The sequence below is a fragment of the Physeter macrocephalus genome, chromosome 5 (genome assembly GCF_002837175.3).
Source record: "Physeter macrocephalus isolate SW-GA chromosome 5, ASM283717v5, whole genome shotgun sequence".
Taxonomy (NCBI): domain Eukaryota; kingdom Metazoa; phylum Chordata; class Mammalia; order Artiodactyla; family Physeteridae; genus Physeter; species Physeter macrocephalus.
The window spans coordinates 58,494,161-58,520,124 of record NC_041218.1 but is presented as its reverse complement, the minus strand read 5'-3'; the positions used below and the strand labels follow the sequence as shown (position 1 = coordinate 58,520,124).

At 37.5% G+C, this 25,964-nt stretch overlaps 1 protein-coding gene and 1 long non-coding RNA gene across 3 annotated transcripts in view; one reads left to right on the top strand and one right to left on the bottom strand.

Moving 5' to 3' along the window:
- The window catches only part of CALCR (calcitonin receptor), a 147,439-nt gene extending 141,865 nt beyond the window's left edge, over positions 1 to 5,574 (top strand). Inside the window, exon 14 of one of the 2 annotated variants that reach the window (XM_024131216.1) lies at positions 3,847 to 5,574. In XM_024131216.1, the coding sequence (XP_023986984.1) occupies positions 3,847 to 4,119 (273 nt within the window). In that variant the 3' untranslated portion in view covers positions 4,120 to 5,574. The remainder of the gene's footprint in view (positions 1 to 3,846) is intronic. The other variant, XM_024131220.2, reaches the window with a different exon arrangement.
- The window catches only part of LOC114486320 (uncharacterized), a 29,722-nt gene continuing 7,811 nt past the window's right edge, over positions 4,054 to 25,964 (bottom strand). Inside the window, exons 3-4 of the long non-coding RNA XR_003679893.2 lie at positions 6,752 to 6,855; positions 4,054 to 4,162 (exon numbers count right to left, since the gene is read on the bottom strand). This is a non-coding gene — a long non-coding RNA (uncharacterized lncRNA). The remainder of the gene's footprint in view (positions 4,163 to 6,751; positions 6,856 to 25,964) is intronic.

The following is a 25,964-nucleotide window of genomic DNA, read 5'->3' as shown; positions in this document are numbered from 1 at the left end:
AGCTGCAATGAACATTGTGGTACATGACTCTTTTTGAATTATGGTTTTCTCAGGGTATATGCCCAGTAGTGGGATTGCTGGGTCATATGGTAGTTCTATTTGTAGTTTTTTAAGGACCCTCCATACTGTTCTCCATAGTGGCTGTATGCTATTGCTTTTAGTAAAGTTCTATTTTCAGACCACTTCATATGCAAAAATAAGTTTTTCTATTTAGAAATTCTCTCAGTAAAACTTGGTTTTCAAAAATATTGTCTTTCTAGAGACTAAAGAAAGCTTTGGGACTCAAAGCTAAACAAGGATTTCTTTGTCCTAGCAAAGAAAAAAAAAAATCAGAACTCCTGGGATAAGTCCCACTTTCCATTCAGCAGCACATAACTGCAAGTGCTTATAATGAACTTAACAGGAAAACAAAGGCCAAAGACAAAACATCCAAATTCAACCACGAACCTTCCAACATGAGTTTCTTTTTTACAAATATAGAAATGGACGCCCAAATGTTACCAACCTTATACAGTTAGTTAATAATAGAGCCAGGTGTAATAATTATGTCTTCAAGCCATCAGACCAGGGCTCTATTTTTTAAAGTTGGCAATAAATAAATTGACATAATCGAGGAAATGTGAAGTGATCTGTGTTAATTGCTTTTATAACCAGCAATGAATTTATATAATTCAAAATTTTGTATATTATACTTACCCCGTGGGCAACTCCTTACATCTCTGATGCTTTACAGGAGCAACCAGAGTCTCCCCTGTATTTTTCAGATTCTGTGCCCACATTCTTGTGGTCAAAGCAGCGTTAGGCTCAACCTGTTGTATTGTAGGAGATAATTGCCCTTATTAAACTGTATTAAATTGAAGTGTCTTTCACATGCTGCTAAGGGCCTATTCTTACATGTGTGGCTTACAAATGGAAGCAGATTGCCATCTCCACACAAAAGGATAGGTTATAATTTTGGAATACAATTATAGGAGGCTATGAACATTTCTGTAACAATTTTAAAAAATTGAAATAGACTTCAAACCCTTTGGCCTCATGCTGGGTACTTCAGTAGTATGCATGGATACTCCAATGGAGATTGTTTTAAAAGGACAGATGAGGCAAAACAAAGACTTCCTTTTTTTTTTTTTTCCTGCTGGGCACTGTCTGCCTCGGATACCTCTAAATATCTGTGTTGCGTTTTAGCTATAAAGACAATGTTGGTATTTAAGAGATGCTGAATCCACGGAAACTATCAGTTCCCTTTGTCTGGGGACATTGCTTCTCCAAAATTATGCTGAGCCAGTATATTTCCTAATTCCTCAACAGGGCACTTGATAGTTCCTAGATTATAAACCTGGCATGTAAGGACCAGTTTAATAGACGGTACAACCCAAATAAAGCATCACTATCTCTTTGCTAGTCTCAACAGGAAAATACATTGTAAAGAAATCCAAAGTTCAAAAGAGAATTGGAAAGCAATTTAAATATTTACTAGATTCTTGAAGAGGTACTAAAAGAAATTTCATTGCATGGCAAAAAGTAAAATTTACTCATGTTTTATCTGAACATATAACTCAGTAGGGATGCTCTTTCCCAGATATATTCAGCTGTGGTTTCATATCAGTCCTTTCTGATATAATCAGTCTAGTCTCTCTTCAATTCTGTAGCTCTCCCTACTGCACAGATTGCAAAGCAAAAGCCCAGAAACAGATAGGGAAACATAGTTGTCTTCTTGGGGAGTGAAGTGAAGGACAAAGTGAGTGATGGAAGGGGAGAGTCTGAACTATTTATTCATTAATACCTTTAATAAACACCTTTGTATTTGAAAATATATTCCTAGGGTGATCTTCCCACCAAGAGTATTTTCTTTCCTTTTCCCAAAAGAAAGATCCAACAACACCCTTTTGCCAGTGCAAATCACAATGTGAAGAAAACTTTCATTTGCATTAGCATCAGATATTTTACCAGGCTATAGAGTACTCTTTGTGGAGACCTAGCTTGGAATATATGAGAGAGAACTGAACATGAGATCAGAAACTAAGTAATTAAGAGCTCTTTTTTATTTTCTTAACACCACCACCCTCCAAATATATATATATCCACACATATGACGTAAGAGTTTCCTTTAGTCTAAAGACTTGAGGCCACCATCCTGCCATAATAAGAGTATAATAATAGGAATACTCCCGTCCTACCCCTAGGCTCTTCATGACATTTTTTTCTTCTTAGATTCCATATATATGTGTTAGCATATGGTATTTGTTTTTCTCCTTTTGACTTACTTCACTCTGTATGACAGACTCCAGGTCCATCCACCTCACTACAAATAACTCAATTTCGTTTCTTTTTATGGCTGAGTAATAGGGGTAGGACGGGAATAAAACAGACCTACTAGAGAATGGACTTGAGGATATGGGGAGGGGGAAGGGTAAGCTGGGACGAAGTGAGAGAGTGGCATGGACATATATACACTACCAAACGTAAAACAGTTAGCTACTGGGAAGTAGCCGCATAGCACAGGGAGATCAGCTCGGTGCTTTGTGACCACCTAGAGGGGTGGGATAGGGAGGGTGGGAGGGAGACGCAAGAGGGAAGAGATATGGGAACATATGTATATGTATAACTGATTCACTTTGTTGTAAAGCAGAAACTAACACCATTGTAAAGCATTTATACTCCAATAGAGATGTTAAAAAAAATAAATAGGAATAATAGCCTCCTTGTATGGTACTTACATCTTAGAAGCCAGTTTGATTCATAGTGCAACAATTTAATCCTTCAAACAGCTAGGTGAGGTAGAAGAGTTGTACTGAAGAAAGGAGTCTCAGATGGGTTAACTATCCTACCCACGATTTCATGGCTAATGTGGGCAGAGTCAGTTTCTTGACCCAAAGTTCAATACTTTTTCATGGCATCAAATGAGACCCAGTGAAATGGCCTTATCAGTGGAAAAGGAAAGGGAAGGTGATGTTATGTTACCCAGTGACAACCATTCCCTCCCACGCAGCTCGTTGGTGGTACAATATTACAAGTGGTTGCTTCTGATAATTCCCCAAATCATACACCATGGCATGAGAGAGAAGACCTAATCACAACTGTAGATGACCTAGTGGTTTACAGTTCACCTCAGGGAGGAATTCAAGTCTCTTCCTCAAATTCATTCTAGACAGTTTTAGCATCCCACCCTAATACCACCAGACGCTAACGCACTAATTACAATACGGTCATGGATGATCATTTTCTTGGCTTAAAGAGGGAGAAAATCATTCTAGAATGGATGTTGACACCACGACATCTGGTAATACAAAAATGAATAAGACATGGTTAGTTAACCACAAACCAGAGCTTTATCGGGCACACCCCATCTCAAGCCACATTGGATAAAGGAAAATCAACAGTATGAGGCCATTACCATAAAATCCAGAACTGCAATGGTTTCCATATATTTTTTTCATGACCAATAATGTATAGATTTAGATAAAAGCTTCGGCTGTATCAGAGGTTGTAGCAGATAAAAAGGTTTCAAACTCTGTCTCCCTAATATGGCGTGGATGCCATATTGAATGTGAAACCAAGTCAAATTTTCATTCATTGACTGTAAGAGCTAATGAAGAAACCTTTGCTCAAAACAGCAAATAACCTTGCCAGTGGTAGTTGAGGCAAGTAACTCAGTTCTCCAGTTCGCAAATTCTTCTTCCAAGATGGTATATTCCATAGGCAGAGCATTTACCACACGGCCCTTTAGATGAGGATTATAATTCAACCTCCCCTAACATCTGATAAGCTCCAAGACCTGCGCTCATGAACTTGGCTCAGATCATTTCCGACAACTATATGAACACAAGGTTCTCTCTTCTCTTCCAGGTCCAAGCTGCTCTGAAGCGTCAATGGAACCAATACCAAGCCCAGCGCTGGAGTGGCCGCCGCCGCGCCAACCGTGCCGCCAACGCTGCTGCTGCCACTGCCGCTGCCGCTGCTGCCCTGGCTGAGGCTCCCCAGATGCCTGTCTACATCTGCCATCAGGAGCCAAGGAACAAGCCCACCAACAACCTAGGCGAGGAGGGGGCTGAGGTCGTCGCTATGGAGGGTGCTGAGGTCATCGCCATGGAAATCATCGAGCAAGAGTCATCCGCTTGAATGTGACGCAAATACAGCATCGTGATCACTGAGCCCTCATTTCCTGGGAGAAAGACCGACCATGCATTTAAAGTGATTTCCATCCTCCCAGGAGCAAACATCTCATTTGTGAGAATTACTAAGTGCATTTGTCCATAGTGAACCTGAAGAAAGTTTTACTTGGTACTGTTGCTACCGGGAGACAGTCTAGGAATGGAGTCTCCCTCTGCAACACTTGTGAACTCCTGTGAATTCCATCTTTCATCCAGGACTGAGATACAAATGTCATAGTGATGCAAGCAAAGTGTCCGAGTAAAACATAGTTAAATTGACCTAGTTCAGATACAGGGTGCTCCTTGTTAATCTTGAGCCATTTATACCTTTGAAAAATTAAAATCACTGTCAATGTTTTTCTTTTTAACTCTAAACTTTGAATTAGGATACTTCTGTATTTGGCTATGGATCTGATTTTTAATTTTTAATTTCTATCAATTCTGATGTTACTCAGATGTTTTACCATCCACACAATGTAAACTGCACAAATTACAATGTGACCTCCGCAAGACAATGTGGCTTTCTAATATAGAGATGAGATGACCAAGTGTGTGTGGGGGGGAAAGATTTGCATTTGGCAGGAGAATGTAATGCTTTGAGTGAAAAAGAAATTTAGAGTCAGTTTACTCTAAACCTTAGATGGGTCAATTTGTTAATTGGTTTACTAATACTGACGCTCATCTTGGTTTTGGATAATCCTATCTGTTGGGCAAGCCCTAACTGCTGTGAGGAATTGGCCTTCATGTTGCTAACATTTATAAATTGGGAGGTCACAAAGAATCCATCACTAAATTTTTCACAAAACTGCCAAAAGTATAATTCCTAGTGGAAGAGAATACTCCCTTTAAAGAGAGTTTTCCACTTTCCTAAACTCCAGGATTTATAAAGCAAATCATTCCAAGGTTTATAAAGCAGATTACCTCTTGCCCTTGGGTGCTATCTAGCAGTAAAAGATAAATTTAAGACTGGTAATTAAAAGACTCCATACAAGTCCATTAACTGCTTTCCACCCAGCTTCTAAACTCAACAAGATCTCAGCCTTTTCCAGGAAGATTCAGTAGGACTAATTAGAAATCAGTTTGTAGTTGACCTCTTGTTTGCTATTAGTGAAACAGGAGGGGGGAAAAATTAACTGCTACAAGTTTAACTATATACCAACTCATTTAAAATAAAAAGACTTTCTCATTAAAATCCAATATTATACTCCCATACCTCTCTTTACTTCCTGCAATATAAAATCTTCAAAAATCCCTGAGTAAACCAGTATCATTACTGGCACCTGAAATTGTGAATTTGCAACAGTAATCAGTTACCATTAAATGCTAAATGAGGAGATACATTGAAGCCCTCCAAATCTCGTCTCATGTATATCATCTTATGGCACTGCCTTTCAGAAATGATATAGTTTTGGAAAGACAAAAAGATTTGTTCTGGTTGCATATTTAGTGCACCCAAAGAAAATTATATTCTTTCACAGAAAATGTATTTTGGATACTAAAGTAGCTTAAGTCTCCTTTACTTGAATGTAAGGGAGGATTTGAAAAGAGGGTATTTTTCCAATCACAGTGTTTATGTAATAGTGTTCCTATTTTTGTTTACAAACATGGAAAACAGAGTATTTTTGGCAGCTCTAGTACAAATGTGATAATATTTTGCTGAAATATTCTAGATGCTATTGTGCTAATATAGTAGTGGCTGAAGAAAATCAAACAGCTTACTATAGAATTGTGCACAGTGCCAAAATTATTCGAAATGCTTATGCTACATCCATGTATGAATTAATACAGAGTATGTGATAAGCAAAAAGTTGTATATGTGCATATTTTTCTAAAGAAACATATTCTTCATTTTTTCATTCATTCATCTCATCTCTTAAACTCATTCCATATTCTGTTTCATTTCAGCCATGGGATGCCGACATCTCATCTTGCTTGTATTACAGGAGAAGGCAAGATAATGCAAAAATATAGGTTAGAAAACCATATGCAAAACATCAGGGTTATTATCTTTGTCAGTGGAACCATCTTCAGTCTTCAATTTGACTAGACCCTCCAAAGCACAGTTCTCATACCCTTGCTAAAGCAAAACCACACGCAACTGGCAATCTATATAGTGTAACTTTGGGCAGCACAGCAAAGAAAGCTAGGGCAAGAAAATATCACATTCTTTTATCATTCTTGGGGTTTTTGTTTTTTTGGTTTTTTTTTTCACTATTGTGGGACCAGACTTGAACTGTTCAACATCACATCAGATCATTAGAATTGTTACAATCATTGATTTTTAAGATAGTTTTGGCTGGATTAAAGGCAACTAATTAAATATCATTAGAATGCATAAAGGCCACTACTGGAAAGATTTTCAGATCTGGAAATGAGGAATAAATGAGAACTATGATGAATAATACAGGGGAACAGGAGCAATTTGTAGGGTCTTCATACTATGTGACAGTAACCAGAATTGTTGGCCTCAGGAGATCTGGGGAACTTTTTCAGAAAGGATACATCAGGGCTACACTTTTCCCTTTGTGTTCCACTGGGAGAAACAAGTAAATATCCTTACCCTCGTGATACTGAAGAACAAAAATAATTTCCCATCATACCGTAAAATCTGATTCTTCCACAGGGTAACTGGAACTCAGAGGGTCAGCTGCCCACGTGCTTTGATCCAAAACTGGCCTTTGGATACACGTGGATATCATGGTTCCTGGAGGAGGGAAAGATGTTGGAAAAGAAATGATAGAAATGCTGTCATCATGGATCTCCAACCCTTCTCATTCATTCCTGCATTCACTGTCATTAATGCAACAGATGTTTCATACACCTTTCATTCGGCTATACAAGAAGTCATCATGACAAAGTTCTCTGTGTCAAACCTGCCAAGTGAACCCATGCACTTAAACCATAACCACTGATCTTTGGGGCGGAAGCACACACACATGGGGTTGGAGGTGGTAGCTGCGTGTGACCTTTTCTCCACATTAGTGCTGGGTGGGACAGCTAAGTTATAAGAAGTATTCTCAGAACAAGATCTCTGCATAAAGGTTTAGCAAGGACTCATTTTCTTGATAAGGTCTAAAGTAGCAATTCTTTCATTGGCTAGGTTACAGTTCAACATCTTATGGTTGGAGTTAACACTTAGAGTTTAAAATAAGGTTATTCATGAAGAGGATGGATCAGAAGACATATTTAGAAAAGCATATTTAGAAAGCTCAGAAAGAAATGGTCATTTGTTATTTTGAGAGCAGACACAAGGTGCCTCGCTCCTAACTTAAGCTTAGGAAAATTAATTTTACTGAACCAATCCATAGATAATTTGTATGAGGTGGGGAGGGAGGTTGGGGAATTAGCTGGAAGCATAAAGAAAAAGGATGATAATACGTGTGTGTGAAGACAAAGAAAGAAACCACATTTGAAAATTTAAAACTAACAGTATTTCCGATGGTTTTTGTTCTTCTGGACATAGAATTAACATGTTTAATATCTATGAAAAATAAGCATTGAGGAGGGAAAACATGGCCATTGAACTGTAAGCTAACAGGTCAGGAAGAGATTCTAAGATATCTTCCTTCATTTGGATTAGCAAGCACCTCTGAAAGATTTCAGAGATTTTCCATTATCTTCAGCATTGACCAGCCAGTCTCTTAGGTCACTGATCCGTGTCCATTTTCCATTCACAGACATTCAATGCATTCTACCTAGAAACCCTTCCACTGACACTCAAAACTGTCTCACTCTTCACCGATTGACCAGCAACGCCACTGCATGTCACCGCAGTCTGCTTTACTTGAGAGACTTAATATCTCATTTTAATTTGGAGAAATCACCTCCAAATAAAATCTCAGAGTGTTACTGGTGAAGTGCTAAGTACATATTCAATAAAAACCAACGGAGATGTCTCCAATGGAAAAAAAAAAAACATTTAGAATAGATCAGGACATCTGTTTCCATCCAACCCTGCCAGACTGGCTAATCAAAACTAGGACACTGGTCTCTCAGGCTGAAACAGACACCCAGCTGCAAGCCCTCGAAATCTTCGCCCAGCAGGATAGGTGGTTAATTCTCAGGGCAGCAAGCATTTCTCTGGATATAGCACTTCTCCACTGCACGCAGCATTATAGCTTCTGTATGCTGTCGTCACAAGAGGGATATTGTGAGGCTTAATATGGAGTTAAGTTACAGAGAACTTATGAAGAACATCCCTCAAATGGAGATGATTTGAGAAGAAAAAAAGAACACCAATCATTGAAACACCATAGTCAATATAAACCTATGGACATTAGCCTACCTCTTCTTTATAACAGCCAAACCTGATTTTAGCCCCATTTTAGTGATGAGAAAACTAAGTGGAAGCCACGAATAACGTGCCCACCACAATCACACAGTTAGTAAGTGGCTGAGCTAGGGTTTGAATCAAGAGTGCCCAATGCCTCTGCTTTTTAAAATGCCACCTTGCAGGACTGGCAAAAGCTCTTGTTCAGTACTTTTTGTTTCCTACTAAGAGTGTTGCCACATTTTGTAGGATCCCCTTCCCTGGTGGAGATGCAGACAGGCCTAACCAGATTGTTTTAGATCCTGGCCCCAGTGCACCAGAGGGGACCCAAGGAGCATTTGTACCTGGAATATTAGGTGCAATGAGGCCTAGGTGAACTACAGAGTCAGGAGGATAGTAGTCCAAGCCATAGAAGCTGGTATCAAAGGGGCTTGGGGGCTTCCCTGGTGGCGCAGTGGTTGGGAGTCCGCCTGCCGATGCAGGGGACACGGGTTCGTGCCCCGGTCTGGGAGGATCCCACGTGCCGCGGAGCGGCTGGGCCCGTGAGCCATGGCCGCTGGGCCTGCGCATCCGGAGCCTGTGCTCCGCAGCAGGAGGGGCCGCAGCGGTGGGGGGCCCGCATACCACAAAAAAAAAAAAAAAAGGGGCTTGGGAATAAGGAGGGTCAAAGTGAGCATCAGAGCCCAAGTCAAATCTGTCAAGTTCATTGATTACTGTTTCCGACTCAAGCAAATGAGTCAGAGCTGAGGAGACTGGCCAGATAGAGGTCATCTAACTGGGAGCAGAGATAAGAGACTTCACCCTGCAGCTGAGCTTTCACTCAGGCGCCTAGTGAAAGGGTGTGCAGGGTTGGGAGGCTGGTCCCACTGAAAGGGATAGAGGTGACTCATTTTTTAAAAAACTAAGTCTGAAAACCAGGGATAATTTTCTACTGCAAAATGCTAAATAAGACCTGTCCTCAATGGTGGACATTCTATACACAGAGTAAGACAGCTATCAGTTCCTTCTCTTCATCCAGAGCCACATAAGCCAGTATTTTTTTTTCCCAATAGGCTCAGTTGGAATCTTCAACAGCTTTTTGTAAATCAAAACAGGCTATAGCCACCTCTATTAGTCAGGCAAAGATTTCCCCTGACATGTTGCCGCATGACTTGTAAAACCTAGTTAGTAGTTCTCAAAAAAAGAATGGGCATTATTTAGAATGGCCCAAAGGGGAAATCAAAGCCAGTAAGATGAATCTGTAGGCTCATAATTCTACGAAGTGGCTATGAAAGTGTCTCTATCCAACACCTGGACAAAAGGAGTCCCAAAAGGAGACCAAAAAATGAAAATATAGAAGGGGAATGTTTGAAAAAATACCGTTTAAATCCTCCAGGATTAAAGAAAGATTAAAAGACCTCAAATAAGAAAAACTCAAAGATTGCCAAATAAATACCCCAGACTAAAATCTTATTAATATTGACAAGATTGGGGCAAGATCAACATGACAAGAGAGCAGACTAAAGCTTTCTCTTTTAGGGGAGGAAATAGAGATTTGGATAGTTAAGAAAGCAATATGGGTGAGTAAACATGACTATGGGCCATAAAATGTGCGAAATATCTTAATATAAGATTAATTATAATAGAGTGGCCTTGGTCACCAATTAAAAACAGATAGTCCCATATTGGAGTGAAAAATTAAAGCCCCACAATGTACAGGCAACAAGAGACACACCTAAGACAAAAAGAAAATTAAATATTAAACATGGATGGGAAAGTTATGCTAGGGAAACATGAACCAAAAGAAATGTGAGATCCTCTCAATATCTAACGGAATCCCCTGGCAGTCCAGTGGTTAGGACTGCACGCTTCCACTGCAGGGGTCACAGCTTCCATCCCTGATTGGGGAACTAAGATACCACATGCTGCACAGTGCAGCACCCCCCAAAAAAAATCACAGAAGGTGAAAGAGCCTAATATGAAAAGAACTAAAATATAAATATTAAATGATAAATATATATATGACACAGTAGAATTTAATAAGGCAAAAAAAGCATAAAGAACAGAAAGAAAATTATGTATTAGGAAAAGGGATAATTGAACAAGAAGATTATAACCATTTTAAACTCATATGCACCTTAAAATACAGCTGCAAAATACATCAAACAACACTAAGAGAACTTCAGTAAGAAACAGATGACTTATCAATTGTAGTTGAATATTTTAACATCCTTGTTTCAGAATCTAATAGATCATGCAAATAAAATATTAGAAGTGTTATATAATATCTGGAAAATACAATCACCAAACTCAAACTATTAAAGGTATCAAACTATATGCTCAACAAACAGGAAACATGCATTCTTTTTTGAGTACACACAGAATGCTTACAAAAACAGCCATATTTAAGACTACAAAGGAAACCTCTATTAATTCCAAAGGATTAACATCACTCAGAGGATCTCTGACCATAATGCAATAAAATCAAAAATTAATAACAAAATTGCAAGTTAAACAATCTGATATTGGAAACAATAAATATTTCTGTACAATCTTGACTTTCAAAAGGATATTAAAGATTATAGAGAGTTCCCTGCTGGCCTAGTGGTTAGGATTCCGGGCTTTCACTTTCATGGCCCGGGTTCAGTCCCTGGTCAGGGAACTGAGATCCTGCAAGCCATACGGTGTGACCAAAATAAATAAATAAAGATTATAAAATGTTGACTGTCTTATATTAGTGTCATGTTAGTTTTTAACTATTAATGCTATTTAGATAAGGAAAGCATTACATCTCTAATTTTATGGGACATACCTAAAGCTGTTCCTTGAAGGACACTTAAACTTTAGATATGTTTATTCTAGAAGAAACAGAAGGTGAGCAATGGAGTAAAAGCAAGCACACACACACAGACACACACACGCACACACACGAAGAAAAACGTTGTGGGGCTTCCCTGGTGGTGCAGTGGTTGAGAGCCCGCCTGCCGATGCAGGGGACACGGGTTCGTGCCCCGGTCCGGGAAAATCCCACATGCCACGGAGCAGCTGGGCCCGTGAGCCATGGCTGCTGAGCCTGCGCGTCTGGAGCCTGTGCTCCGCAACGGGAGAGGCCACAACAGTGAGAGGCCCGCGTACTGAAAAAAAAGAAAAAAAAAGGAAAAACGTTGTGTGAGAAATTACCTTGACAATGTTGGAAACACTGGCTCACAACATGGAGAAAAATAAAACTGGATCTCTTACTAATCCTACATAAAAAGGTAGATTCCAGGGAGATCAAGAGCTAATTGTAAAAGATAAATACATGCATTTACAAAAACAATGTGCAAACAAATAGCTTGAGGGCAGAAAAGATTTCTTAAACAAATAACAGAAACCAAAAGACCAAAAAAAAAGAATTTGTTTACATCAAAATAAAGACACCTGATCAATAAGGAATAGCGTCCCTTGTTAAATAGACAAATGTTAGAATGAAAGATAAAACTAATAGTGAGTTAATGTCTAGAACATAAAAAAGAACTCCAGTAAATCAATAAGAAAAATACTGACATGGGCTATGCAAAGGCAGGTTATAGAAGAAGTCATCCAAAAAGTTAAAAAGCATATGAAGATATCCACAGACTCTTCAGTTAGCAGAGAAGTAGTTACTAAAACAATGACACTATTAGACATGGGAATAAGACTGTTTCCAGGGAGAACCATCAGGATCCACACTCCATCTTGTGAGAGAGGAACCTGCAAAGTGGGTGTTAGGTTTGTCTGATTCAAAAGTCTCACAGATGATATATATTTTAGGAGCAAGCAGGTACCCCTATTTGGGAGAAGGCAATCCTCTTCCAGTTCATTGGAAGACTAGAAAGAACAGAAGAAAATAATCCTGAAAGTTCAGAATGAAAGCAAAGACAAAGTTTAGAACTTAGTGACTAGAAAAACACACATAGAAAAGGTTAACTCTTGATCTGATTTGTGTGATAGCCATGTGGTCAGGGAGGGTGAAACTGAAGCATTTAATCAGCAATGACAACAACCTAAAAACGCACAAATCTACAAGTCAATTAATAACAAGAAATAACCTGCCTATCTCTGCCCTTAGTATATGTGTTAAAATAATTGAATCAAGGAAGACACTTCATGCATTTAAAAAGTGGATAAATGTCTCTCCATTCCAGAATAGTGAATATGTTGATCTACTGATAAACCAATCACTACCTCTCCATCTACACTACCATCTAAGAGAATGTCTTCTATATTTAGACCAGATGATCTCACTGTCTTTGCCACAGCACATTCTGTGAGAATGGCTGTCATCAAAAAGAACACAAATAACAAATGTTGGCAAGGATGTGGAGAAAAGGGAACCCTCCTACACTGTTGGTGGGAATGTAAATTGGTGCAGTCACCGTGGAAAACAGTATGGAGGTTTCTCAAAAAACTAAAAATAGAACTACCATATGACCCAGCAATTCCACTCCTGGGTATATATCCAAAAAACCCCCCAAAAAACACTAATACGAAAAGATACATGCACCCCAATGTTCATAGCAGCACTATTTACAATTGCCAAGATATGGAAGCAACCAAAGTGTCCACCAACAAATGAATGGATAAAGAAGATGTGGTACATATGTATACAATGGAATACTACTCAGCCATAAAAAAGAATGAAATTTGGCCATTTGCAGCAACATGGGTAGACTTGGAGGGCATAATGCTAAGTGAAATAAGTAAGACAAAGTCTTTCTGTCTGACATATGTGGAATATAAGTCACATATCACTTATATGTGGAATCTAAAAAAATACAACAAACTAGTGAATACAACAAAAAAGAAGCAGACTCACAGATATAGAGAACAAACTAGTGGTTACCAGTGGTTAGAGGGAAAAGGAGAGGGCCATTATAGGGGTTTAAGAAATACAAACTATCAATATTAGGTATAAAATAAGCTACAAGGATATATTGTACAACACAAGGAATATAGCCAATATTATATAATAACTATAAATGGAGTATAACCTTTAAAAATTGTGAATCACTATATTGTACACCTGTAACTTATATAATATTGTATAGCAACTATACTTCAATTAAAAATTTTAATTACAAAATAAAATAAAGAAACACAGGCAGACACCTAAACTAAGCAGCCATTTTTAGCCATATATGCACTGATAAATAAGAAAGAAAATCAGGAGAATAGAGACGCTGAGAGAATGGAGACAGGGGACCATGATGAAAGAGAGCAAGACAGAGATGGAAAAAGTAGCCGCCTGATTACTTTCTATCTTTCAAGTGACCTGGCTGTTTTTCCAACAATTGGATTCTATAATACTGCCTTGTATTCTTACAATTAATCTCTCTTTTCCTTGAAATAGTTGCAGTAGATTTCTGTCCTGACATCGCAATGTGCCCTAAGATAATTGGCTTCTTAGAGCATATGTCTAAGCCCTGAAGAAAAACTTGCCAAGGCTCATTAAATGCATCAGACATACTCATACTCCTGTAGGAATGAATACTAATGTCATAAAAAATGTTCCCTGTCAGAAGGTTTTAGGTAAGAAGCTGAGGGTCATGGAAGCACAGGTGATTTTCATTTCTTCTTCCAAATGATGGTAGTAGCTTTCTCAGAGAAAGAAGGTAAAATGAGAAGAGTTCAACCTGAGGATATCCATGAAAAATAGAATTTGGTTTTCTGAATCTTATTATCAATGCATCAGTACACTGGGTCCCTACTGAGGGCCTGCCTGCCCATCCTAAAGGCTGAGAGGATTCTATTGGGCAGAAAACCTGCTGGCAAAACCAAGAAATCTTTGAACTGAAAAATGAGGAAGAGAGGGATAATAGTGCCCAGATACAGCTCCAAAACTTTCTCCAGAGGACCCCAAGCTGACAGATAAAGCAAGACCATAAAAGAAGAAGAGGACATGTTTCCCATGTTTCATGGGAAATTATCTGGGAAGAAAGAAACAATTCTTATATCCTACAAAGATGTGAAGTGTAAGAGTAACAAAGTGAATCAAAATATTAACACAAATAGAGAAGTACTGTCACTTGGATGTTACAGAAAGTTGGAGAGACCAGAGCAATAGAAAGATGTGATGCCTCATATATATTTTTTAAAAAAGCTCAACTATTGAAGCAGTGGAAGACCAGAATTATATATTGAGAATGTATGAAAAAATCACTGATCTGCCTGTAAAACTAATAATGGACCTGATGAGGAAGGGCATCTAAAGAAATCAGCATGGGCTTCCCTGGTGGCGCAGTGGTTGAGAGTCCGTCTGCTGATTCAGGGGACATGGGTTCGTGCCCCGGTCCGGGGAGATCCCACATGCCGTGGAGCGGCTGGGCCTGTGAGCCATGGCCGCTGAGCCTGTGCTCCGCAACGGGAGAGGCCACAACAGTGAGAGGCCCGCGTATCGCAAAAAAAAAAAAAAAAAAAAGAAATCAGCATGGTATCCATGAAGGTCTCTGAGCAAGATGCTGCACATTTTGAAGAAATATGCACAGCTGGAATTCTTATTTCTGTTAATAGTTGATTAGATAATTCAGATTAAGTCTATCTCAGAAAACAGATACAAATCTTGATAAAATATTAAAATTATCTGTTAAAAACATAAAAGTGAAAACAAGAAAGAAACAAAACACAAAATCAAAAGCGAAGGGAAAATAATAACCCAGAAAGATAAGTGCTCTCAGAAGGCACTTGCACACTGAGGGCATTTGTCAACGTGAACCTCAATTTTGACATAAAAAGAAGAGAGATGACTAATAGGAAAAAAAAACCCTCCCCACAATGATCTGGCATGCCCAAAAGGCTACACCATCAGGATTCAGGATGAGGGTGAATTAAAGTAACTCTTATGGAATTATATCCCATTCCACTCTTCAGGATAAACTAGGGAATTTCAACTCCTGAACCTAGTTTAAGTTCTCCAGAAATATTTGAGCTCCTTACTTATGCACATGTGCCTGGCAAAAGCAATCTCAAGTGTTCTATTTTTAAAAAGTGTAAGTGCAAACTTTGTCAATAGTCAAAAAAAAAATCAAATATGCTGTACAGCACATAGTCAAAGATGACTAGGCACATAGGAACTAGACTTCATGAAGAGAGCTGGGAATAAAATAGATTTGCAAAGACATTAGATGTTGAACTTGCTATGTAGATTATAAAACAACTTTGCTGACATTGTTTAAATGTATATAAAAGGTTGAAGATATCTGCAAGGAATAAAAATTATTAAAAGTGTACTCCTTAAAATTATACTGCTATATGTCAATTAGATCTCAATAAAACTAGAAGAAAAAATAAAGGTAAGCCTTTATCTCTACCTCTTAAAAAAGAATCAAATATAATTTCTATAATAAAAAAGATAATAATATTTGAGAGACAGTAGGTGAGTTTGATAGATTAGACATAGATATAGAGGATTCATGGACTGGAAGAAAAGTGAGAAGAAAATATCCAGAGTTCACACATAGATAGAAGAAACAGGTAGAAGAGAAGCTAAGCAATGTGAGAATGTCTAATATATATTTAACCAGAGCTCCACCAAACAAAATGGAGAAAGAGAATGGGTTGCAAGTAATATCTCAAGAGATAATGGCTTAGAATTTTCCATAAACTTGAAACACATCAATCCACAGACACCAGGAGCCCAACAAAGCCAAAAAGAGTAAATAAAAATAAATTCGCACAGAGTAACATATACTAACCCCCGCCACACACACACAAATAGGAACTCTTAAAAAGCAACCAGTGATGAAAAACAGACTAACTTCTGAGTGATTTAGACAGTTGATTCTTAACATTAATAATGGAAGCCAGAAGACAGCAGAATGACAGAATCAATAAGATAAAATAATACAAATATAAATCTAGATTATGCACTAACTGCAAATATATTTTAAGAATAAAGGCAATATAGAGGAAATACACATCCAGAATGGCAGAGTAAGAAGTTCCAAAAATCTGCTTCTCCATAAAAACAATGAGAACACTGGCAAAAGTTGTCAAAATCAACATTTTTCAGAACTCTGGAAATTAACCAAAGGCAGAATTAACCCAGGAAAGTCATTAAACAACTCTCTGCTAGTGGCTTATTCCTGGCAAAGGAAAAAGTTAGAGCATACCTTCAATGTTCCAGCATTTGAGGCAGGGGATTGCCTGAGAGACTTGTTTCTGTCTCACCCACTGGGAACACTGATGGGACCAGAATACTCTAGAAGCCTGGGGGCTGCTAAAAACAAAAGAAAGCTGAGAGGCTTGCAGCAGTTCCAGAGAACCTGCAGTACTGCACACAGACACCAGAGGGAATACGAGATTACAAGTGCCTGAAAAAACAAACACAAAACCCTCTGAGAATTTATGCACACAAATCCAGAGAAGACACATCAACAGAAAAGGTTTGAGAGGCCCCCAGAATCTCTGGGTACACTGATTAGTAAAGGTATTTTCTTATACAAAGCCAGTTTGTAAAGACTTGGAGAGGAGGCTGTTTTTTCAAATGCATGGATACCAACACAAAGTTACAAGGCACAGGAAAAAGCAGGAAAACTTTGCCCAATCAAAGGAATAAAATTAATCTATTTTATTTCGATACTCCACTTTCAATAATGGATAGAACATCCATACAGAAGATCAAAGGAAAACAGAGGACTTGAACAACACTATACACAAAATGGACTTAGACACATACAGAACCTTCCAACCAACAGTGACAGAATGTACCTTCTTCTCATGTACACACAGAACATTCTCCAGAATAGATCACATATTAGGTCACAAAACAAGTTTAACAAATTTTAGAAGATTGAAATAATACCAACTATCTTTTCCAAACACAATGGAATGAAACTAGAAATCAACAGCAGAAGGAAAACTGGAAAATTCATCAACATATAGAAATGAAACGACACATTCTTGTATAACCAATAGGTCAAAGAATAAATCAAAAGGGAATTTTTTAAATATTTTAAGAAAAATGAGAGTGAAATATACATACCAAAACTATTGGGATGCAGCAAAAGCAGTACTAAGAGGGAAGTTAATAGCAGTATACACCTACTTTAAAGAAGAAAAAAATATCTCAAACAACCTAACTTTATACTTCAGGGAACTAGAAAAAGAAGAAGAAACTAAGTCCAAAGTTAGCAGAAAGAGGGAAATAATAAAGATTAGAGCAGAAACAAATGGTATAGAGAATAGAAAAAAAATCAACAAAACTCAGAGATGGCTTTTTGAAGAGATCAACAAAAGTAACAAATTTTAGCTAGACTAAGAAAAAAGAAGACAAATAAATAAAATCAGAAATGAAAGAAGAGACATTACAACTAATGCTATAGAAATAAAAAAGGATTATAAGAGACTACTATGAACAATTAAATGTGAACAAATTAGAGAATCTAGAAGGAATGGATAAATTCCTAGAAACACACAACCTACTGAGACCAAACATTTAAAGAATTAACACCAATACTTCTCAAATTATCCCAAAAAACTGAAGATGACAGGACATTTCAAACTCATTTCATGAGGCCAGAATTACCATGATCCCAAAGTCAGACAAAAAGACTACAAAGAAAGAAAACTACAGGCCAATATCCCTAATGAACATAGATGCAAAAATCCAAAGAGCCAAAACAACCTTGATAAAGAACAAAGCTGAAGGCTTCATAGTTCCTGACTTCAAAACATATTACAAAGCTCCAGTAGTCAAAACAGCAATGATCTTGGCCTAAAGGGAAAAAAATACCATTGGAATTTTGATTGTGATTGCATTGAATATGTAGATTGCTTTGGGTAGTAAGGATATTTTTGACAATATTAATTCTTTCAATCCATGAGCATTTTCACCAGTGTCATAATTTTCAGTGTACAGGTCTTTCACTTCTGTAAATTTATTCCTAGGTATCTTACTTTGAGGTAATTGTAAGTGTAATAATTTTCTTATTTTTTTAGCTTGTTTTTAGTGTATAGAAATAAATTTTTGTAGATTAATTTTGCATCCTGCAACTTTACTGTATTTGTTTATTAGTTCTAACAGGTTTTTGGTGGAGTCTTTATATAATATCATGTCATCTGCAAACAATGACAGTTTTACTCTTTTCTTTCCATTTTGGATATCTCTTATTTCTTTTTCTTGTCTATTGCTCTGGCTAGGACTTCTAATACTTGAATAAAAGTGGCAAAAGTGGGCATCCTTGTCTTGGTCCTGAACTTAGAGGAAAAGCTTTCAACTTTTCACTACTGAGTATGTTAGCCAGGGGCTTGTCATATATGATCTATTTTACATTGAGTTACACTCCCACTTCTTTGTGAGTGTGTTTATCATAAATGAATGTTGGAGTTTGTCAAATGCTTTTTCTGTATCTATTGAGAGGATCATGGGACTTTTATCCTTCATTTTGCTAATGTGGTGAATCACACTGATTTGTAGGTGTTGAACTATCCTTGCATCCCTGTAACAAATCCCACTTGATCATGGTGTAGGATCTTTTTTTTTTTTTGAAAAACCACAAATAAATCTCACATATTTCATTTACATACATTTCAATACGGCAAATTGATGATATCAGAAGTAAAGATACAGGTTATTGTGGAGAGAAGTAGTAATAGGAAAGGTCACAATGAGGCTCCTGGGATGCTAAGTAATGTTCTATTTCTTTTATTCAGGTGGTTGTCAAATGGGTGTGTGTACTTTTAATAATTCAGTGAACTGTGTAATTGCAATGTATATACTTTTAGGTATAATGTTTTGAAATTAAAAAAAAAACAACTCTTAAGCCAGATCTTTTTATTCTCTGCTCAACACCTCTACTGATCCTTTCTTACAGTGAAAGCCAAAGTCTTTACAATACCCTACAAAGCCCTAAATGATTTGCCCTCACCCTGTCACCTCTCTGCTGTCATGTCCTATTACTTTCCCCATTGCTTACACTACTATAGCCACACTTAGCCTCCTTGCTGTTTCTCCAACATGTTATACTTTCTTTCGCCTCTGGTTCCTATGATTAACTATTCTTTTTGCCTGGAATGCAGTTCTCACATATATCCAGAAAGTTTGTTCTCTCACTTTAAGACATTGTTTAAATGTCACCTCTGTGAGGCTTTCCTTACCACTCTATTTAAAATTGTAACCCATCATGCTAACATTCTCTCCCCCAATCCCTGCTTTCTTTTTTTCTCCATATTATTTTCTAATATATATGTAATTATCTTATTTATTTTCTTCTCCTTCCAATAAAATTTAGACACTGTGAAGACAGGAGTCCTGGGGTTGTTTTCTACAATATCCCTGAGATCTGAAATAGTGATTGGCATATGGTAGGTATTCAATAAATATTTGTGGAATAACTGAATGGCAATTAAATTTCTTAATTTAATTGCCATTCAGTATTTTTCCAGGTTTATTGACATATAATTGACATATAACATTGTGTAAGTTTAAGGTGTATAACATGATGATTTGATACACATATAGATTGTAAAATGATTACCACAATAAAATTAGTTGACACCTTGATTGTCTCACATAATTACCTTTTGCGAGGGGTGGCAATTGTGAGAAGGTTTAAGATCTACTTTCTTAGCAACTTTCAAGTACATAATATAGTTGGTTAACTATAGCCACCATGCTGTACACTAGAATTTATCCATCTTATAGGTGGAAGTTTGTACCCTTTGACCAACATCTACCCATTTCCTTCATCCCCCAGTCCCCAGCAATCACCATTCTACAGTTTCTATGAGTTTGACTTGTCAACTCTTTTTGCTCTAAAAAAGAAATGCAACTCAAATATCTCTAACAAACTATGCAAGTACAGATATCTGATGGGCAAGGATTTCTTCTTCTTCAAAATAGATATAGGGAACCCAGTGATAAAGCTTTCTATTGTAGCTATTATGACAGTCCCAATTATTACTTAATTATTCCCCGGGAACCTTCAACTATACATGGATACTACAGAATGAAAAAAAACAATAGAATCAATTTCCACATTTTCACTATTCTTTGGAGTAGGATCCTTTTAATGTATTGTTAGATTCAGTTTGCCAATATTTTGTTGAGGATTTTTCATCTATATTCATCAAAGATATTGGTCTGTAATTTTCTTTTCTTACAGCATCCTTGTCTGATTTTGGTATCAAGGTAATGCTGGCCTTGTAAAATGAGTTTGGAAGTGTTTCCTCCTCTTCTATTTTTGGAAGAGTTTGAGAAAGACTGGTATTAATACTTCTTTAAATGTTTGGTAGAATTCACCAGTGAAGACTTCTGGTCCTGGACTTTGTTTCTTTTTTGTTTGTTTGTTTTGTTTTGTTTTGAAGGTTTTTGATAGTGATTCAGTCTTCTTACTAGTAATTAGTCTGTTCAGATTTTCTATTTCTTGATTCAGTCTTGGTAGGTTGTATGTTTCTAGCAATTTATCCATTTTTCCCAAGTTGTCCAATTTGTTGGCATATAATTGTTCATACTAGTCTCTTATCATCCTTTGTATTTCTGTAGTATCAACTGTAATAACTCCACTTTTATTTCTGATTCTGTTTAAATCCTCTCTTTTTTTCTTAATGGGTCTAGCAAAAGTTTTGTCAATTTTCTTTATCTTTTCAAAACAGTTCCTGGTTTCACTGATCTTTTCTATCGTCTTTTTAGTCTCTATCTCATTTATTTCTGCTCTGATCTTTGTTATTTCCTTCCTTTTACTAATTTTGGGTTTCATTTGTTCTTATTTTTCTAGTTCCATAAGGTGTAAAGTTAGGCTCCTTGAGATCTTTGTTTCTTGAGGCAGGCATTTATCACTATGAAATTCCCTCTTAGAACTGCTTTTGCTGTACCCCATAAGTTTTGGTATGCTGTATTTCCATTTTCATTTCTCTCAAAGTGTTTTTGATTTCTCTTTTGATTTCTTCTTTGATCCTTTGATTCAGTAATATGTTTGTAATACCTTGTTTAACCTCCATATATTTGTGAATTTTCTAGTTTTCTTTTTCTAATGGATTTCTATTTTCATACCATTGTGTTCAGAACAGATATTTGATATGATTTCAATCTTCTTAAATTTATTAAGACTTGTTTTGTGGCCTAACATATGATCTATCCTGGGGAATGCTCCATGTGCACTTGAGAAGAATGTATCCTGTTGCTTTTGGATGGAATGGTCTGTATATGCCTGTTAAATCTATCTGTCATTTAAGTCCAATGTTTCCTTATTGATTTTCTGTCTGGATGGTCTATCCATCAGTTAAGTGAGGTATCAAAGTCCCACACTACTATTATATTGCTGTCTATTTCTCCCTTTAGGTGTGTTAATATTTGCTTTACATATTTAGGTGCTCCTATTGATAAGTTTCTATTTTTCACTTTATCAAAAATATTTATAAGCACAAAAAGATGTTGGTAATAAAAATATTAAGCTGTTTGTGATTCAAAGAGATTGCAAGAGAAAAACCCAATCCTCATCCCCATTTTATTCATATCATATTTCCATTCAGCCCCTAATTTCTTGTCTCATGTCTCTGTATGACACTTTCAAACAACAATAGTGTTTAGTCATTGTAACTGAAGCAGTAGGAGTTTGTTTTACAGAAAGTTTCTTCCTTAGAAAAATAAACAAGATCCACATTTTGAAAGTTTTGAAATGAAGCCATTCATTGTGAGACTATATTATTTGTTAAAATAAATGCATTCTTCCTTCTGGGGGGCAATTTTGTTATCAGAATACTGGGCCTATTTTTGGCTGGAAAACCTCTATTCCAAATAAGATATAACACCTGTCAACAAAACGTCTCACCACAGGACTTCCTTTTGCCAGATCAGCACTACAGACTGCTCTAATAGACTGCTCTAGTATGTGGCTGCAATGTGTCTTTTGCAGCAATTTCTTAAGCAGGAATGAACTTATACACAGCACACAGAAATATTCTAAAGAGATATTTTGACTTCACCATTCAGCAACCATTCTCCCTTGTGGCCTTGCAATTGACAGAGATCATTTCTCAGTTTTGACAGGAAAACAAACTTTAGATAGGAGAACAAAAGTTAAAGTGAGTTTACACTTCTGGATGTAGTAACAATTACTATGTCATCATATTAATTTCTCCTCTCTGTTATGGGTACATTGGAAGATTTCCCAGTAATCTTGTAGGAAAGTGGGACCATGTGCTAATTCTGGCCAATGCCCTAAGAGTGGAAAATGACATGTGTCACTTTCAGTTCAAGAGAGTTAAATGACAGTGTGCCTTCTCCATTGCTCTCTTCCTCTGCTGCAGCAACTCTAGAAGTTGCATGTTGAGATGGCAGCAACCTAATATGGTGGAACCTCTGACAACCTGGTGTTCCCACAGCACAGCCCCCACCTAGCCCACATCATCCCTGTAGCACATGCAAGAAATAAAACTTTGTTAAGTCCAAGTTTTGGAGGCTAATTACCTACCTGGACTTATAACTGAGTTTTCTGAAGCAGCTTACCCCAGAGGGGAGAAGTAACAAGAGGGCCATTGTCTGACAGAAGGTCTCGGTTCTGTCCCTGACGAGTTATCTGACTTTGTCACTTCACCTCTCTGAACATCCCTTTCTGAATCTGTAAAACAAAGATCTTGGACTACATTCAATTCAACAAATGTTTATTGAATGTTTGATATTTGTAAGATGCCAGGCACTGGGCTAGGTCCTAGACACTGGGTCATCATAAACATTCTTTCCAGATCTCTAATTTCATACCAGAAAATCTCAATCAGCTGGCCTTTACATCACCCAAACATGCTGAATATGAATGAGGAACAGCACCAAGTCCACTTTCATTTAGACCACTATTATTATATAGAGGTCTATATTATATAGTCTACTATTATTTAGATAATAATAAAGCCTGCATGTGAATGAATTGCCCTCTGTAGGGAAAAATCACAAGCACTTTCATTCCTTCTTATCATTTCCTTTAATATTCTGTAAACTGGTTCTTCCCCATTGCTGGATGATGCTTTAGGAAAGTACCTTTTCATTCAAAAGAATAATCACATTTAAGGAATTAAAATGTTCAGGACAGTATAATAATCACAGTCCCTCGGTACTGTAATCTGGCAGAGCAGATTACAGCAAAGGCATGGCAGGAGGTGTTGATCAGTATCTCTCCCCCACCATCACACTAGCTGATGTTTCTGAGCCCAGAGAGGGCAGAGTTTGGTGAAAAGAGGTTTTCATGGTAGGCACATCTGTGATCTGTCTTTATTGCCTCTGGATGTGTAGGGCCTACAGTTTTCTGGTTATTTCTAGTGCAGATTCCTCAGAGGCCCTACCCTCTATTGGAGGTTCCCTTTACTGGACCAGGGGGTCGAGGGAGGCTTGGAGGGTTCACTCTCTTACTGGTTGACATTCTCTCAGCTAATAGACATTCTCCCACCATCCACTCCCTCTGGTAGGGTCACTTCTTCACCCCAGGCTGGTTCCCTTCCATATAGGTCCATATTGGTTCCTGGAGAACACACACCACTAAGAGTGAAAGCACAGAAACCTCTTTGCCGCCTCTTTGAAGCACAGGGCAGCTTCAAGCAGTCACGCAATGATAGGTTTTTTGGTGAAGGTCAGACTTCAGTCTTTTTTCCTTAAGCTTCTTTAAGAATACCCAGTTTTGTTCTCTGAGTGGTTCTCCTTTCAGCATTTCTAATTTGGTTTTGATGGGGAGGAAACAACCATCTTCCTTCTGCCATTGGTGGGGGCGGGGAGGGAGAAGCTGGGGGTCTTGAATATTTACAACTCTCCAAATAAATCCTTTCTCCCAAGGTCTCTCTACCACAACTCTTTTATACTCTCAAAGTACGTGATAGAAACTATATTGTTGGAAAACTAATTTATAATCTCTTGGGACCTCCAGTGTGAGCTAACCTTGTGCTTTAGGATATTCTGTAGGGTTACTGGACACCTATCATATTGTTCTTGTCTCAAAACTGAGACATAAAGAGTGCTATTTTGCCATTCAATTTATAATACTAACTAACATATATGCACATGAATTTCACAAACTTATTTGGAGGCAGGCTGGTATAAAGAAAAGAACACACCTTCTAGTATTGGACAGAATTTTGTTCAAATTTGACCTCTGCCACTTAGTAACTGTGTCATATTCCTCATCTATTAAATGTAGATATCTAACTTCACAGCATTTCAAGAATTAAACTAGATAATAAGTAAATATAATAACATTACTGACTCATTGTAGGGAGTCAACAAATCCACTTCCTTAATCCCTCCCAAGTTTCTGTGCGGTAGACGTTGTGACCACAAATCCCCAATGACATTAAATCAATAACTGAATGACAGAGGCCATTCTCAAACCCAGGCCTTCTCACTTCAAGTATCACTCTTTTTTACCACATCAGTTTGCCTTTATAAGAAAGCTTGAGATTGTGATAGATGCTACAGAGAAACACCCTTCTCCATTGGCTATTTGTGGTCTGTAAAACGTACTAGAGATGACGGAAGATGAATTCCTAAAGCCGCTCGGATATTTCCTTGGTGGTTTAGATATGCATCATGCATCCTGACCGAGCCAATTTGTGTTCAGAATTTTGATTAGTTAGCAAATTCACAATAATTTGAAAATCAGTCAAGAGTCAATTCACAGCTCTGGGGACGACTGTTGACTATATTTATAGACTGGTGTGCATAGAGCACGATTATTTGTTAAGTTCCAAACGCCATCATTAAAGTGTATAAATTTTTTCACTTGGGATATTCAAAGTCGTCACATTTGTAGATGTCTTCATTCAATAAAGTAAATAAGAAATTGGTCTCGTAGGCTTATTTATTTATACCATGCAAGTATTCACAGGTTTGCAGATTTTTAAGAAACAGATGGGGATTATGGCAGACATTGTGAGTGCCCCTTGATTCTCCCCTGTAAGAAAGGACTGGCTGCCCAGATGTGCAGTTAGCTGGCAGCTGTTAATTCCAGGTCGCCCTCATCTTTTGGGCTGAGCACACACTCTTTTCTAGGTGGCCCCAGCCACTGACTAAGTGGTATTAAACTTCTTTACAGTGAAATCTAGAAACTAAAACATGCAAGAGAATAACTCAGAGCTCACAATCTTACAGATCTTTACCATTTTTCCAATCTTTATGGTTGCCTCACCCACACTTACTTCAACAGCAATTTTTATAACTCATTCGTCACTAGTGTTGTTCTAAAGCATTTAACTTAGTTTTCTTAAAAACAACAACTGTCCCTTTTCACATTCTTATTTAGCTTTATGTGATACTTGGTTAAATTATGTAATTACAAAAGCAAGAGCAACTGGTATCAAATGGTTTGGGAGCAAACACTTGTTAAGCAGGTGTTCTTGTCACAGTGCTGCTTAAACTTTAATGTGTTTACGGATCATCTGGGGATCATTAAAATACAGACTCCTATTCAGTAGGTCTGGGGTTGAGACCTAAAAATCTGTATTTCTACCAAGGTGATACCAGGTGATCACCCAGGTGATGCCAATGCTGTTGGTCCTCGACCACACCTTCTTGAGTAGCTTCTAGCCCTGAGCATTCAGCATTCCATGGGTATCTGCCAGAATGCTTT